This window comes from Ptychodera flava, chromosome 19 (genome assembly GCF_041260155.1).
Source record: "Ptychodera flava strain L36383 chromosome 19, AS_Pfla_20210202, whole genome shotgun sequence".
NCBI classification, from domain to species: domain Eukaryota; kingdom Metazoa; phylum Hemichordata; class Enteropneusta; family Ptychoderidae; genus Ptychodera; species Ptychodera flava.
In genome coordinates, this window is record NC_091946.1 from 849,683 (window position 1) to 865,642 (window position 15,960).

Here is a 15,960-nt window from a genome sequence, read left to right on the forward strand (position 1 = left end):
GTCTCGCCCCTACACACCATCAATTGTCTAACAATCACAGGATTCAGTCACATGTGTCTTCAAATTTGATACATTAATTCTACCAATCATCAAGCACGGAACACATCAAAAAACAATGATCGCGGCTACGGGTTCAAGGACGTTCGAATTCACGGGGGAGAAACACCACGGATTTGTCGCAGAATTGTTATAACTAGCTTTATCTGTTTATGGAGAATATGGGCGATCAGCGTATGGTCGCACATCGAATCGACGCCAAGATAAAAATATGATGTCCGAAAAGTTTAGTTTTGTTTTATTCAACTAAGACATCGCCTTGTTATCGCCTAAACATCCTCGGGTTTTGTTTTCGGGCAGACTGCAACATGAATATCTTCCCAATGCATAGAGTACGGCCGTTCACGCAATCATAGACCCATGTGCTTTGGCAAACGCTCGGGCCAATTTTTTTGGACGTTGGTTAGAAACTAATGACAATATATAGGTGAAGATGTTACATCTGTCAAAGAGTATTGAAGATTAAATTACTTTCATCGATCGATAAAGAAGAGAAAGAATGAGTCCGTGAATATCGAATCATAGACGGGAGAATCGAGGGTTTATGATCAATTGGGAACAAAAATATTTCGATTAATTGACTAACACAACCAAAAAGGAAATTTTATTCAACTTTGAAAAAAGTCACCACCTTTCGTTGGCATAGGATTCCATGGCAATGGACCAACACATGATGTCGTTTAGGTCCTCAAAAATCTTCTAAAACGGCACGATGATAGTAACTAAAATGAATGAACAATTAAAAGCCCGTATTTAAATGACACGATATCAGTTGTCGTTTCAATTTTTTTCCTTTCTGTTAGAAACTCCACGATGATGTTTTGGAAATCAAATGGGAAATGCCATATTCTCGGTGCTCCGATTGATCCATCCATTGAGGTAAATTTCACTGCCATGATCCGCCCATGGATGTAAAAAAATAGATGATCCGCCTCAGTAAATATCTGAAGTTTCTACAGGAAATCTCTCGTCCGTTCACGGATCTTTTTTCGTCTTTCATTTTAGTTTCAAGTTGTTTATAGAGTAAGGAAGCTAGAAATCCATCAAAACATCGCTCCAGGGTCTATGATCAAAAGCATGAGCGTGTTTTGTCATCAGCTGTCAGCAGGTCGTTTTCCGAACCGCGACAGGGACTCGGAAACCCGCCATAGTGTCACAGGACGCTATACCTAGATTGTATGTAATTGTGTGCTATCGTTTGGTCAGTTTCAAGGTAATGACTCTGAATAATCTAATCACGGTCGTGACTCCCGTTTTTGACATAACTATATAAATACCCATCGGGATTGAGTGTTCATGGCGTCCCCTTTCACTTTGACCAGTACTTTGAATCAGTCTGTGAATCGTACGTCCCAGCCCGATCAGTCTCTCGCTGATTTTTAAAACCTGGTAAATAATGTTCTTCGTAGTCTGATATAATATTCTATTCTCCATTATGTAAAGATGAATGTCTCATTCATATTTTTATTTAGACGAATATATCAACTTCTTGGTGTTTGGAAATAAGAGTGTTGCAATAATTTCCATCGGGGACTTCAATGATGAATTCACTCAGCGGTTCGCTCATGATACACAGCACTGTACTTCCATGGAGATTGTATCGCTGTTTTAGCAATGACTTTGATCGTAAGTTTTCATTCGACCAAAGTGATGAAATAAATGCTGACAAGCACTAACTATGTACAGTCCGAGTTCACTTCACATTCTCACTATCGATCGCACTTTCATAGTGAGCACGTACACTTCAAGCCCTCACATTCGCTCTCCTAACTTTAGCCTCGCACTTGTCAATTTCCGGTACCCTTACATACCTTGCGTCAGGAAGTCAGTCGTAAGGACGGTCGCATTTGCTGTTTGCACGTTAAATGAGAGTCTCAGACCCGGTCTCAAATTCACTCGCAAATGTACATCACAGAGCGAAATGGGAGTCTCAAGTTCAGTCGCAAACGTGATCGCACTTTGACTCTTCTATGAACCGAGAGTCTCAGAATCAGTCGCATTCCTTATCATTTGGAGTCGTCATGAGTTGTGAGTAGCAATTATTGGACGATTCAAACGTCACAGTATTAGAGCAAGAATTACGGTCCACGGCCCACGAGGTTCCGATCAAACAAGGGAATGAGTATGGAGTGTCCGGTTTACGGCTGCAGCGCCTATTCAGACACTGAGACAGCCAGGACACTCTCGCCATATACTGAGTATAGAGTTACCATACGAAACTTATAATGGCAGAGATATTTGGCCATCGAAATAGTTTGAGAGTAAAATTTAGCGTCTTTTTTAACTTTGAAAGTATTACCGACAAGGTTCGGGTAGAAACTACAAACAGATTTAAAGGTCGATTTACGATGCAAATGACACTCGACTGGCTCGGAGTTACCTTCCCTCCCGGGTGATGTTATTACATACTTCATATACGTGTCGGAAAAAATTACTCCCATCCTCCGCATTTTAGTGACACATTTCACCATATTTCCACGAAAAACATGAATATTTCTTTGAAATCGCCTGACTAAACCAAAATAGACTATTAATACCGTGGTTGACATTGAAACTTCGCAATGGCGCAGAGTAAGGGCGCATTTTGGGCGGCGCAATATACCGGCGCAAAATGGGGGCGCAGTTTGAAATGCGCCGGCGCAGTTTGCAGGCGCACTTTGGTGATTTCAGACCGCTTACATAGCTCTGTATTTTGATAAAAGTCATGGTAACCACAATTTTGAGAGATGTACATTCAGTATCAAGTGACATTTCACATGATTGAGGTAGCAATTTGTTGCAATGTTTCTGAAAAATAGAAATTCTTTCCTTCAGACTGCTAGAAACCAAACATCAGATTTGATTAACAAGACAACAAAGCTTCAAACTGAAAGGTAAGAGACTTTCCCAGATTTTGTTTTTGAAACGCTTTAGCTTCTGTTCTGCTGCAGTGCAGTGTGGTTTTTGTATGCATAGACCCTCGAGAAAAACGGGACAGGCAACTGCTGAGGTTTCTTTGTGCGATCTATCTTGGAATATATTAAAGTTTATTTACCAAGCGGTCCCTGACAACAATACTTCGTACTTAACACTGAATCTCATTAACGATCAAACTGACGTTCTGAATATGTACACTTTGCTCTTGCATGGCACGTTCCGAGTAATGACACAGAGAATTTGAGAGTTTTTTTTATACTAGTCATGGTGAATGTCCTGGTAACGATGAAGATCACATTTTCGATTCTAGCCGAAGCCAACGGGAAAAAACCAGACGATAAAAACAGTGTACACTTAGCCATAGACGCTGCAGAAAACTCTTGCTAGGTATCGACAATATAAATTTACATTCCCTACCATAAAAATCTCCGATAACAACAAACATTTACAAGTTAGACAGCTCTACACTTCCCCAGTCCTGCGAAACGAAAATCTGACCTTTATTTCATCTGTCACGCAACATTTGACGAAAATCAGGGTACATAAAAAATGACTACTCCATCGGAGCTCAAATACACGACCTCTAACATTTCGGTACTGTTTTAGCCTAAAGAAATACCAAAGTTCGGATAAGCTACACATGTGTACATCCGCAGAGTACTAGAAAATATATTTGTAACACTGACTTTCGCTGTCAGGAGAAACTTTGCGATAAATCGGGACTCTCCAACGGTTGGTGGAGTCAGAAGCGGTAAGGTAGACATGCATTTACACAAAGCTGAACGCTGTCCTCGTAAATTTGGCCGTTCACAGTTTTCAAACAACAACATTTCAGTAGTTAACATACATGCTTTACCGAATCATGGAGCACTCCTCGCACAGAAAATATTCCGAGGGTTAAAAAACTGCAAAAACGAGGGAAAATTCGGAGATACATGGACGATTGCGGAATGTAAACAACTCTGTGATGTCAACTGCTGTCAAGTCTGGAACTGCAGCGATATGTGTTTCGGATTTCTATTCAAAACTTTGTCACTTTACAGCAACATACTAACTCCCTGCAGACTTCTAGTTGCATCGAATCTCGCTACCAATATGTAAAAAGTACTTTAAAACCATTTTCACAAATTCTTCTCAAAATAGTTGTAACACTTTTCTTTCTAAAAATGGACTTGTGGGTAATCTGGAATCACTTGTAATCCAGAACATTATTACCGTATACCCGCATGCACGTGTCTATGAACCGGACGTTGTGCAGTCGATCGGGTCCAGCTTCATTCCGTCCCCGACCCATTAACACCTCTTAATTGTTCCAAGATAGATCGCACGCTGCTAATCCCATAGACCCTTTGTTCTCTATCGCAGTTGCCTGTCCCGTTTTTCTCGAGGGTCTATGGTGTATGTCACTGTAAATTAAATGTATATTCCCTGTGTCAATGAAGTTGATATAAATTACCATTAGATTTGAAACATACTATATCAACTGAATCCTATATCTGCTTTTCAATCTTATTATGCACTATTTCAGCCCAAATGTTAGAGCATGTGAACAAGGCCTAATATTTACATAATAATGTATGATAGCAATCATGATTTGTTGTCCACCCAAGGGGTGGTGCATGTGACAGTAATATTGATGATAACTGAGCTGAAGACAAGCCTATAACATCAATAGTACCATCATAAGCAGTACCCAGTAGACTGAGACCAAGTAACAAACCATGATTGTGGCTTTGCTATCATTTATTGTATATTTCATTACAACAAACAAATGCTGCTGTATTTGAATGATTGCACAGAATCAGTGCTGACAGAGAGTTTGCTGCCTTTAACTCCACAGTTTCTTGATTGTGTACCTGACCTGATTTTAATAATTTCTAAAAAGAAAGACTATTGTTTGTAGCCAGTCTTGTTCACATACCTTCCAATTGTTCCAAAATATTGTCTCATTCAGCTGGTTTGTACTGAATTGTGATTCAGTTCTTGTGATAAAGAAAGCATTTGCTGTTATATGACGAGTATATTCTCATATATGAAATCTTTACATTTGTTCAATGTAGTCAACGGTTACAGATGAGAGCAGAAGTGGCTGACGCATTTCTCAACAGATTTCAGTTGACTGCAGAAGAAGTAAAAGTGCTGAGAGGAACCAGAGATGGTCATCTGCATGAAGTATGTATTACACCTGGTAAACATTTAATATTGCATATCAATTTACAGTCATCTGCATGAAGTACGTATCACACCTGGTAAACATTTATTATATTATATCATGCTACCATGCGCCATTCTGATTGGACAAGAGCTCATTCCACCGATGCTAAAATACTGTTTTAGCAGTGCTAAAATTGGCCCCAAAACTAGCATTTTCGAAAATTGCCCGTCGGTGTATTTGAACGTACCAATCTAAACTTAATCCAAAACAGTCTGCTTTGTTTCAAAGACCGAAGTCTGAATTTTAAGACACAGACAAAAGTATGGGTCTGTTGGTGAAAATAAGTTGGGATCAATGATGAAAGACATCTCTGAAGCAGCACATTTGGGTTAAATGTATACAAATCATTGCATTAGGGCAATGGCACTCCATACACTTTTGCTTGATTCAGTGGGAGTTGAGACGCGACACACAGCTCTTTAAAATGAAGCTAGTATTCGCTCATACACAAATAAATTGACACTTTCTCACCATAATGGTATGTCAGACATTCTTTGCCAAAGTTTGGGCTGTAACAGACGAGGATGTTTTAACAATGTAGACCAAGAAGTTCAAAATAACAATGGGATTATTCCTGGTGACTGCGACAAAAGTTGACATCAAATGCAACAAGCAGTGGCTAGCATCCAGCTCTCGCTGAATCAGGCAGCACACTCTGCAAAACTGCTGATCACAGTTGCTGTCATCCCAAGTCTAGATTAATTCAAAACTGCTTGTTTACTGGTACAATAACGTCCAAATTATCCATCACTCATTAATAGCACCTGTAACCTCACTGTACCAAGGCTGAATGTTGCGATGGTCGACGCATCAGTATAAAATGAGACAAGCATGCCATGAAAAAAATGTTACTTTTTCTCGTGATTTGAACTCTTGACCTATTTGCAGCATGCAGGTCGCAAGTTGCGTTGCATGTGAATAAAATGCAATGTTGATGAACGTAATGCGTATGTTATTGTAGGATACTGTGTGCGTGTGTTGTCAACGTAATTCAAACTTTATATAAAAACGCTCGGTCTCGGGCACTAAATTTCTAATGTTCGATCTCTCATTTCAAAATCATGGCTACAAATATACAATTTTTATATTCTTTGGAGAAAGTATTAACTAAGGGAGTTATCCTGAAAATTTGAACTAAATATCTTGATTCTAACACTTGAAACTTGACATTAACTCTGAGAAAAGAATTGGTGCAAAAATAGCCTTTCCAGCCACCTTAAAGTGACGAAAATACCAAGGCAAGGAGGTATGTAAGGGTGCCGGAAATCGACAAGTGCGGGACCAAAGTGAGGGCCAGCACAATCAAAGTGCGAGCGAATGTGAGGGCTTGAAGTGAGGGCTCTCACAATCGAAGTGCGAGCAAATATGTGGGCTTGAAGTGAGGGCTCTCACAATCGAAGTGCGAGCGAATGTGAGGGCTTGAAGTGAGGGGCGCCTTGAACCGATCAAATTCGGGCTCAGGCATACGAAAAATGAGAGTCAAGTCGTTTTCAACGTTGAATGAAAACTTACTATCTCCAGAACACAGTCGCGGCGTGGCATAGCTCTGTGAACAGTTGAACGGCTGTGAGCGCGGAACGAGTACACAATGACTTGCGTACAGATCATGACCCATTACATCACTTCGGTCTTTTTCGCTAACCTTTTCGTGTTTTTTAGTCATTGCATTTCAAATATCACAGATATCCTTTTTATTATTAATACATGCAACTCAAGCGAGCAATACTTCTTCTGGTACCATTGTACGACTAGCGTGACTGATAAATGTGACTTCAGTCAAAACAGTTCACGACCTGGGCACGTGAACTCTGATACTGTTTATCCGGCATGGCGTCGTATGCAGAGTTTTTGCCGGAGAATTTTCGAAGAAAGAGGAAACTTTTTTGAAGAAATTTTAGAGTGGCTTGTTCACCAGATAAAGTAAGATCATGGGAAAATGTATTTTTGGAGACTTGTCTGGTTCTCTATGATTGATTTTTTGAGGATAAAAAAGATTCAATAGCTACTAAAACTCTGAGAAATCAGACAATGGCAAATGACAAGTTCTTTTTTACGTTTGTACTTACAGTATGCTTTTATTTTCTCTGTACACAAAGTTTGATAATCATTTCAAAAGATCAATTGCATCAGAATATCAGGGGTCATGAATGTTTGTAACCTTTACATTTTGTTAACAATGATGGATATTCTACCTCAATAAAGTATGCCATTTTGGTCAACGAGCCCTTGAATATTGTTCACTGAATCAATCTCATGGTCAATTATATTGTCACAGAAATCATAGCTATAATCTCCGTGTAGTCAGCGATTGACCAGTCATTAGATAGAAATTTGACTGTCTCCTTTGTTTCATACTATATAATCGGAAAGCTCTGCGACCTTGCATCACATTTATACGTTGTTTGTCTGTAGCGGAAATGATTGTGCCGTCTCTGACTCTGAAACTTTTAATCCAACGACTGGATGATTAGAACAAGCAATCTATCGGCGAGCAACACATCGCGACCGAATCACTTGCTGTGAAACGAATATGCATCACCGTCCCTCCCGTGGGTGGAGGGACGGTGTATGCATGCATCGTGTATCAGCCTTGAAATAAACATTAACTCTGTGACAGGCATGTAGGATGCCAAAGAAATTTTGTGCATTTACGTTTACAACAACTTAATAAAAGACTTAGTCGATCGTAAGAAAGGTGGTGTTGAAACATATTTCAACTGAACGCAGTGGCTACTATTTCCCAGTAAAATACGTAAATTTCACAAACTCTCCCTCTCTCTCTCTCTCTCTCTCTCTCTCTCTCTCTCTCTCTCATGTGTCAATATCGGGTGTGGTCTCTCAGCGTACCGTCATTCTAATTTTTGTTAGATGGAAATGATCATTGCAGTTTAATCTTGAAATTGGCCAAACGTCATAACTAGACACTTGTCATGGTCTGGAGCAAGTTATCAGCTTGTATAAAAGTCGGAAGTTTTTGCTTCCGAAGGGGCGCACGCGTAAAATACTGAACGTGTAACTAAAACTCACCGTTGAAAATTTTCTGACTTTCAAAATTAAGCCGGTTGTACTGTCAACAATAAATAAGACAGAGCAATACTGCCGACCTCACAGACTCCGCGTATTTTTTCAACCTTACCAATACAGCAATGGCGAGAGTATGAGTCTAAAAATATTACATCACGGTATTTGGCTTGAATATGCCATCGACCCGATGAACACGTTAAATTCGGACACCTGAACCCTGACGCTACTAGCTATGCAGCTAGACGGTATATTATCGGTCTAGACTGGACATTGTACGACAGAACGGTATGGTGACCATGGACAACCAGCAACCTTCTTTCCGAGAAGAGTATGCTATGTGCTGCACGCTGCTCATCGTCCCCTTGCACAGGTCGTAACAGTTCGACTGCAGTCTCCCATTTTGGGGAGCATCAGGCTGACTGGACAAGAGACATAGGTCAGCGTAAATGTGATTCTTTTAGAAACTATTTACACCCTTCCCTTCCCCTCCGCATTGAGGCAATCAGTATTTTTGCCAAAAACCTACCTACTTCTTAATACACCCTATGTCTACAGGTATCTTGGGTCTTGGGGACTTTAGTCCATAGGTTAGTTATCTGTTAATTAGTTGTAGTTAAGTTTGCAGTGTTTGCTACCTAAGCCAGCGACTGATGAGAAACCACATCACTCGGGTTTCGAAACGCAAGTGTCAAAGGGCCACTCTATCAACTTTGTAACACCATTATACCACAGTCCCTCTATCCACTGTGTGATTATACTAAGGTCCGGCTTCGTCTCGCCATAAGCTTTCCCCACACAAACAAAATGTTACCGTATACACCAATCTAAACTTCCCTACAAATATCCGAAGCGAAACAAACATTTCAATAACACAAACAATCGGATAAGAATGTAGGAACACATTTTCGAAACGAATCAAACACAAAGTCAACACAGAAACATTTTGGATAGTTAGGTGGGGAGCCTCTTTCACATTCTTTACATTCGAGTCAGTCCTTGAAAGTCAGGTTTGACGAGAACTGTAAGGTGGTTAAATCTTAGATATGTATTGGATATTTACTTGCGATTTGACAGAATAGTATTGTCTAGTATCGAAGCTAGAGTCAGTCCTTGGAAGTCGGGTTTGACCAGAACTGTAAGGTGGTGAAATCTCCGATATATATCGGATATCTACTTGCGATTTGACAAAATCTAGTATTCTCTAGTATCAAAGCTAGAGTCAGTCCTTGGAAGTCGGGTTTGGCAAGAAGTGTGAGGTGGTGAAATCTCTGATACATTCAGATATTTACTTGCGATTTGACAGAATCCAGTATTCTCTAGTATCGAAGCTAGAGTCAGTCCTTGGAAGTCGGGTTTGGACAACTGTAAGGCACAGGGCAAGTCATTCTAGTATCGTTTAGTATCGATATTTGTGGCGAAGGGAAATTCGTCTTGGTGTGACTGATGGACAGACAAGCAGACACGATGTGTTCTGTTATTCTGCTACAACACACACATTTTATTCCGTGGTTCTACTTCTATATATACACCAAAGCATAGACCCTCGAGAATAACGGGACAGGCAACTGCTGTGGGGTTTTTTTTGTGCGATCTATCTTGGAATATATTAAGTTTATTGGCCAAGCGGTCCCCGACAACAATACTTCGTACTTAACACTGAATCTCATTAACGATCAAACTGACGTTCTGAATATGCTCTTGCATGGCACGTTCCGAGTAATGACACAGAGAATTTTGAGGGTTTTTTGATACCAGTCATGGTGAATGTTCTGGTAACAATGAAGATCACAGTTTTTCTCGAGGGTCTATGACCAAAGTTAAATGTCAAAGTTGACATATAATAAAAAACAACGGAAAGGTCAGATTTGCATGTTATGGCTTCATTTAACTAACAAATAAACTAATAGATAAACTGACGCTGTGAAATCGTCATTAGTATGTGTACAGAACCCTGGATAACAGACAGAAAATATACTATCTGTTTTGCATTATTTCTGTTGGATTTCCATTCCCGACAATATTAGAGTCCCCAAATCGCCGATAAATATTGGGTAAATATTGGAGATTTCACAGATCCGGCGTGCCGAGGCACAGGGCAAGTCATTCTTGTATCGTCTAGTATCGATATTAGGGTACCCAAATCGCCGAAAAAAATGTAGGGTAAATATCAGAGATTTCACAGATCCGGCGTGCAGAGGCACAGGGTTAGTCATTAAAGTATCGTCTAATATCTATATTAGAATCCCCAAATTGCCGATAAATATCGGGTAAATATCATCGATTTAACCGACCGGGCGTGCCATGGCACCAAGCAATTTATTCTGGTATCGTGTAGTATCGATATTACAGTCCCCAAAACGCCGGTGAATATCGGCGGTTACACAGATGCAGCTTCCCATGGGACAACCGCAGTTCATTCTAGTATCATCTAGTCCCGAAATCGTCGATATGTCAAACTTCGATACTAGATTGTAAATATCCGTTATTTAAAAATTGTGCAAAGTCGCGCCTTCATGTGAGTCGAGAGACACTTGAGATTTTGAACGACGTGATCAGTCGTGTGTCATTGTCATGGCATTAATTTCAATAACGATAATTGCCCGATGGGCTTGTCTCAAGTTTAAAAGCTTTACAAGAAAGTGTTTTTTAGTCCTGACAGTGTATAACCTAATCATGGCGATGACTGATGTTTTAATATTTCTGCCTGTCGCACAAAAAGCGTTCAATTTCACTTTGAAAAGCACTTTGAATGTGCGATCCCTGCCCGATCAGTCAGTCGCAGATTTTTAAAATCAGCCAGACATTATATTCTTAAAGAAACTCAACGATGTAAAGATTACAAAATGCCTCATTCATATTTTTACGGTGTTTGACAATTTTTTTTCCGTCAGGGACGCCATGTACTTTAATAGCCGTTCGCTCATATCGTGAAGCTTTGATCGATGCTGTAGCTCCATGCATGCTCATACACAGGGCTGCGCCATTCAGTGGAGATCGTATCGCGCTTTTAGAAGTGACTTTGATCACAAGTCTTCATTCGATCAAGGTGAATTTAGAACTGATTTTCGCAAGCCTCAACCCTCAAATACGCTCTCACTTCGATTGTGAGAGCCCTCACTTCAAGCCCTCACATTTGCTCGCACTTCGATTGTGAGAGCCCTCACTTCAAGCCCTCACATTCGCTCGCACTTTGATTGTGCTAGCCCTCACTTTGGTCCCGCACTTGTCGATTTCTGGCACCCTTACATACCTGAGGCAAGACAACAAAGTTGATATAATATAATAGCAATAACCCCATCGCAGTCGGGTATACACTCGATTTTGGTACATTTCGCTCCATATAGCACTCGCCTATCAGCTCTTGCTATAGTATATGTCCCCCATTGTACCAAAATCTTGTGTATACCCTCCTGCAGGGGGGGGGGGGTTATTGCTTAAATAGAGCATGTCGACTGACAGCAATAGACATTATGTAAGATCACATTTGAAAGAAGTATCGGTGTTGCTTTTTTTCCTTGTTCAGTGCATTTTACACATTGTCATAAAATGGAGGTATCTATCTGTTAATTAGGATATTGCCATGGCAGCATGGCAACAAATTGAAGTTGACTTCCTGTCAGTAAGGAGATTTGCTAATGAATGCAAGTTTGGTTTTCTCAGTGTAATAATATGAGGTTATTGCAAAAATACCACAGTATTTTCATGATAACCTTATTATTATACATACATTCCTGACTAGGGCGTCACATTGTAAGATTAGTGACTGTTTTCATGCAATGTCAACAATTTTTCTTCCGATTTTATCGTGCCAGTGTGGAATGCTTTGTCAGATGCGTTTCTGCAAGTTTTGAAGTATGTGCACTACACACGTACGTACAGAGCATGCAAGACATGTTCTGGCACTCGTCCAATGGGTCTTGTGAAACCGTTCAACAGTGAACGCACAGATAAGATACAGCCGCAGGGGATGGGCGCGTGGAAACCGTTGGTGTTACGGAATGGGCGTTGCGTACGGCTTTTCTAGTGCACACAAAATTCTATTGTTCTCGATGGTAAATGTATTTAGATGTAGATAGATGTAGATAGATGTAGGTAGATGTAGCTGTTATTTACAATAAGATAGATTTCTGTTTGTTTCAAATTGTAAATGTACACTTTGCATATCACTGATGAAAATCATGAGATTGATACTATACAAGCACTGAGACTGTAATTAATAATTGCTGCAGATATTTGTACCACACTGCTTCCTTCAGTGGATAGTATTTCTGTGAAAAGTGCGTGATTATTCCTTGGAAATGTTGTTATTACCCAGCTATGACCCCAAAATAATAATCTGCTTGCAAATCCTCACCTATCAATTATTTTTTCTTTCTGTTGAAATCATTTATCCAATTTCTATCCTTTGCTGTAAAGAGATAGAACACAAACCCTGAGTTGTGCTAATTGCAAAGTTACCATAGCCAGTGGGGCTGTTAGTATCTGTGCCTTCAAGTTGAAAATCATAATATACTGTGTGACCGTATTTCCATTCTTTGAGTGCATGACTAATTTAAAAATTTATACATGATAATATGTATACATGTATGTTTCCTTTTTGGTAAAATTTTAATTTAATTTCATGTTTTTCAGGATTTCTTCAAAGCAATGGCTAGAGTTAAACAAATCCACAATGATTGTAAAATCCTGCTGAGAACTAACCAACAAACTGCAGGGTATGTTCTGGTTTTATAATGTTATCCCTTTCTCAAAGAAAGATACACAAAATGACGTAAAGAAATGAAATGCTTTGTTGCAAATACGGAGATTGATTCTTATTAATTATTTGTGAGCTGAGGTGCAACTAACCATGGCATTTTTGCAAGACAGGGATGTAGAAAATGGTCAGCAGCCGTCACACACAACCAGCTGTCAGCTAAAATTTGCCAGCTGTGAAAATTTAGTTTTAAAATCAGGACATTTTGCATAAATATAATGTGCACACACACTATTTGTAACCGCCTGTACTTTTATTTTTGCCACCTGTAACTAAAATTTTCTACATCCCTGTATTATTACAATTTTGATATTTTATGAATATGCCAAAAAAAATGTGGTCTTCCCGTCATGCTTGAAAGAATTTCAGTCATTGAATGGTTTTGTTTCATGGTCAAACAAAAACCAATCATTATGAATGGTTTACTATTTCAACATGTGATATTATTATTCAGTTCATAGCCCAGACAATCAAATAGTGGTGCCAGTTTCATTCAAATCAGGAAAACCAAGTTGCAAAAAATTCCACAAATCATTGGCTTAGCAAGTACTGTATACAGGTATTTCAAGGTATCAAAAACAGAGGAGTGAGGGACAAAGTGCGGGACACGCAAACTGTAATTTATGGTACTCTGAGGGACGTCCTGCACTGTGTAAAATATTGGACTCTGAGGGAACATCCCGCAGAGAGTTAAAACTGGACTCTGAGGGACGGGGGCGCCCCCAACGATGTGCATTGGTATAGCACAAAATCACGATCAGGCCCATGGAGATAGGGCTTACTAAACATTGCGCTGCAGGTCGCTGAAACTGCATGTACTGCGTGAAAATTTATCGAAGGGCGTGTAGGTGAAGAGAGTTGCGTGTTCCCCGTGTTGGGGCTGTATGCCATGGGCAGTCTTGAATAATTGGAACGACGAGGATGAAATTTACGCGAGACATGACATGTTTTGCCATGTTGAGACTAATTCAAAGCATGGACTGTGAAATTTTGTGAGGTCGACAAATTAGGTAACAAAAAATCCTCAAACGCACGTGGGTGTCACATCAAAAGTGGCCGCGATTACAGACGGAGCGATCTGTGACACTGCACCGGCCGCCTCGACAGACGACGCGTAAGTTGACATCGCGTGCCAGCCCCTGAAACATATTGTAACTCCCTGACAGGCATATGTGATAGTCTAATGGCGTTTGATGCATTGAAAGTTTGTAAAAATAATAAAAAATGACATCACCGATCATAAGAAACGTGGTGTTGAAGAAAATAGTTTTTAAGAGAAGACTATGACGACCATATTTCTGTAAACTTTGGAAAACCAACATCTGAAGATTTACTTCAACCAACACTTTTGGATATGTTCTACTCTTATTATAAGATTTGTCGAATTTCTGGAAAATAGGTGTACATTTTCGATGTCTGTGTATCGTCTATACCGAAGTCATATCCTATAATCAGTTTGCGACAGCGTAAACACCTCTCTCTCTCTCTCTCTGTCTCTCTCTCTGGCATTTTTCAATATTTTATATTGTCGACATTTATATATTAGTCCGAAGTCACTGCTCAATGCAAAAGTTGATGTCAATTTCCCGTATCGGGCATGGTCTCTGTCGTCACTCTAATCGTTAGTTTTTTTCCTGTTATATTCGATATCAGACTCAAAACACAATGTGAACAACGCTGATAATATATTGCATCTTTCGTATCGAAAACCGGTAAAGTTCGTAACTGGTGACATGTCACGGCCTGGAGAGAGTTCATCACCATCGATCGAATGTCCGTGACGCTTTTGCTTCCAAATAGACATATTGAAATGCACAGGGAACTTCGCGGTATGGTAATTATATGAATTTTACCGTGAAGAAAGTCTTTGACTTCATACTGGCCGTACAACCAACAATAAACATGGAGCAGCAATGATACCGACTTCAGAGACTTCGATTTTTTTTTTTCATTGCGACCGCTGGTGAGAGCGAGTCGTCGATTTTTTTTCCCACTGGCTATTTGGCTTTGAATTTTCAATTGCCATCATGTGCTAAGTTAAAGCTAAAGAAAAGACGGGCGTTCTCTGTAAATCAATAAGCCTTTTGAATATGAAAAAATCGGACATCTGAACCTCAACACGCAGCTTGAAAGTTGTTCTCCGAATCAGGACAGGGACATCGGTGAGGCCGGATTTCACGTAGTAGCTATGGAAACCGATGGCTCGTTCGTTGTAAGAAAGCATGCGCTGTACGTCTCATGCTCCTTGGGCCGTGGACTTTCGCCGCATAGCCTCTACAACACCGTCTATTACCTAACCATGCTAATAATCACACGATAGTTCAGTGACATATGTCCTTATTAATCTACCGATCATCGACCGTCGAACACGTCAAAAACAATGGTGTCGTGGTCACGGATTCAAAGACGTTCACAAGAAGACACTATCAATAAGTGGTGCGCAGAATTATTTTTACTGGTTTTGAGAACTTCTAAAATAACTTGTAATCTCACATCAAACCGATATTGTATACCTATCACCGTCGAAGTTTATGTCTTTCTCTGTAGAGTTCTTTTTATCCAAAACACATATCCAGAGGAGTCCCACAGAGCAGTCAAATGAAAGGATAATTGCTTCAAACGAATGAAATTGCACGAAAGAATGAAAATCAACAGCACATCCTGGACGTGATTTAAAACGATAGCCCTTGTGAATATGACTATTCTATTTGAGTAACAGGGACGGAAAGCACAGAACTGTAAAAGTACTGGAAAAACATGCCGTTTTTCTCGCAATTTTTGCAACTGTAACGACCCTTTATTCTTTACTAATACCTTTCCATAATTGAACAATGTTTAGGGCTTACACACACAGTGTACAATGATGTGCAGAACTTTAAAAAAGTACTCTGCTGGGAACGAGCAGGTGTTTACACTATAATGGGCGCAGAAAAACAATGGTCACGTCCATAGGTTCAAGGACGTTCACGGGGAGACACGATGACAAAGAGTG

General features: G+C 39.9%; 1 protein-coding gene across 3 annotated transcripts in view; it reads left to right on the forward strand.

The window, feature by feature from the left end:
- The window catches only part of LOC139118335 (conserved oligomeric Golgi complex subunit 6-like), a 76,544-nt gene that overhangs the window by 24,290 nt on the left and 36,294 nt on the right, over positions 1 to 15,960 (forward strand). For all 3 annotated transcript variants that reach the window (XM_070681596.1, XM_070681598.1, XM_070681597.1), the window contains exons 4-6: positions 2,872 to 2,930; positions 5,034 to 5,145; positions 12,845 to 12,927. In XM_070681596.1, the coding sequence (XP_070537697.1) occupies positions 2,872 to 2,930; positions 5,034 to 5,145; positions 12,845 to 12,927 (254 nt within the window). The remainder of the gene's footprint in view (positions 1 to 2,871; positions 2,931 to 5,033; positions 5,146 to 12,844; positions 12,928 to 15,960) is intronic.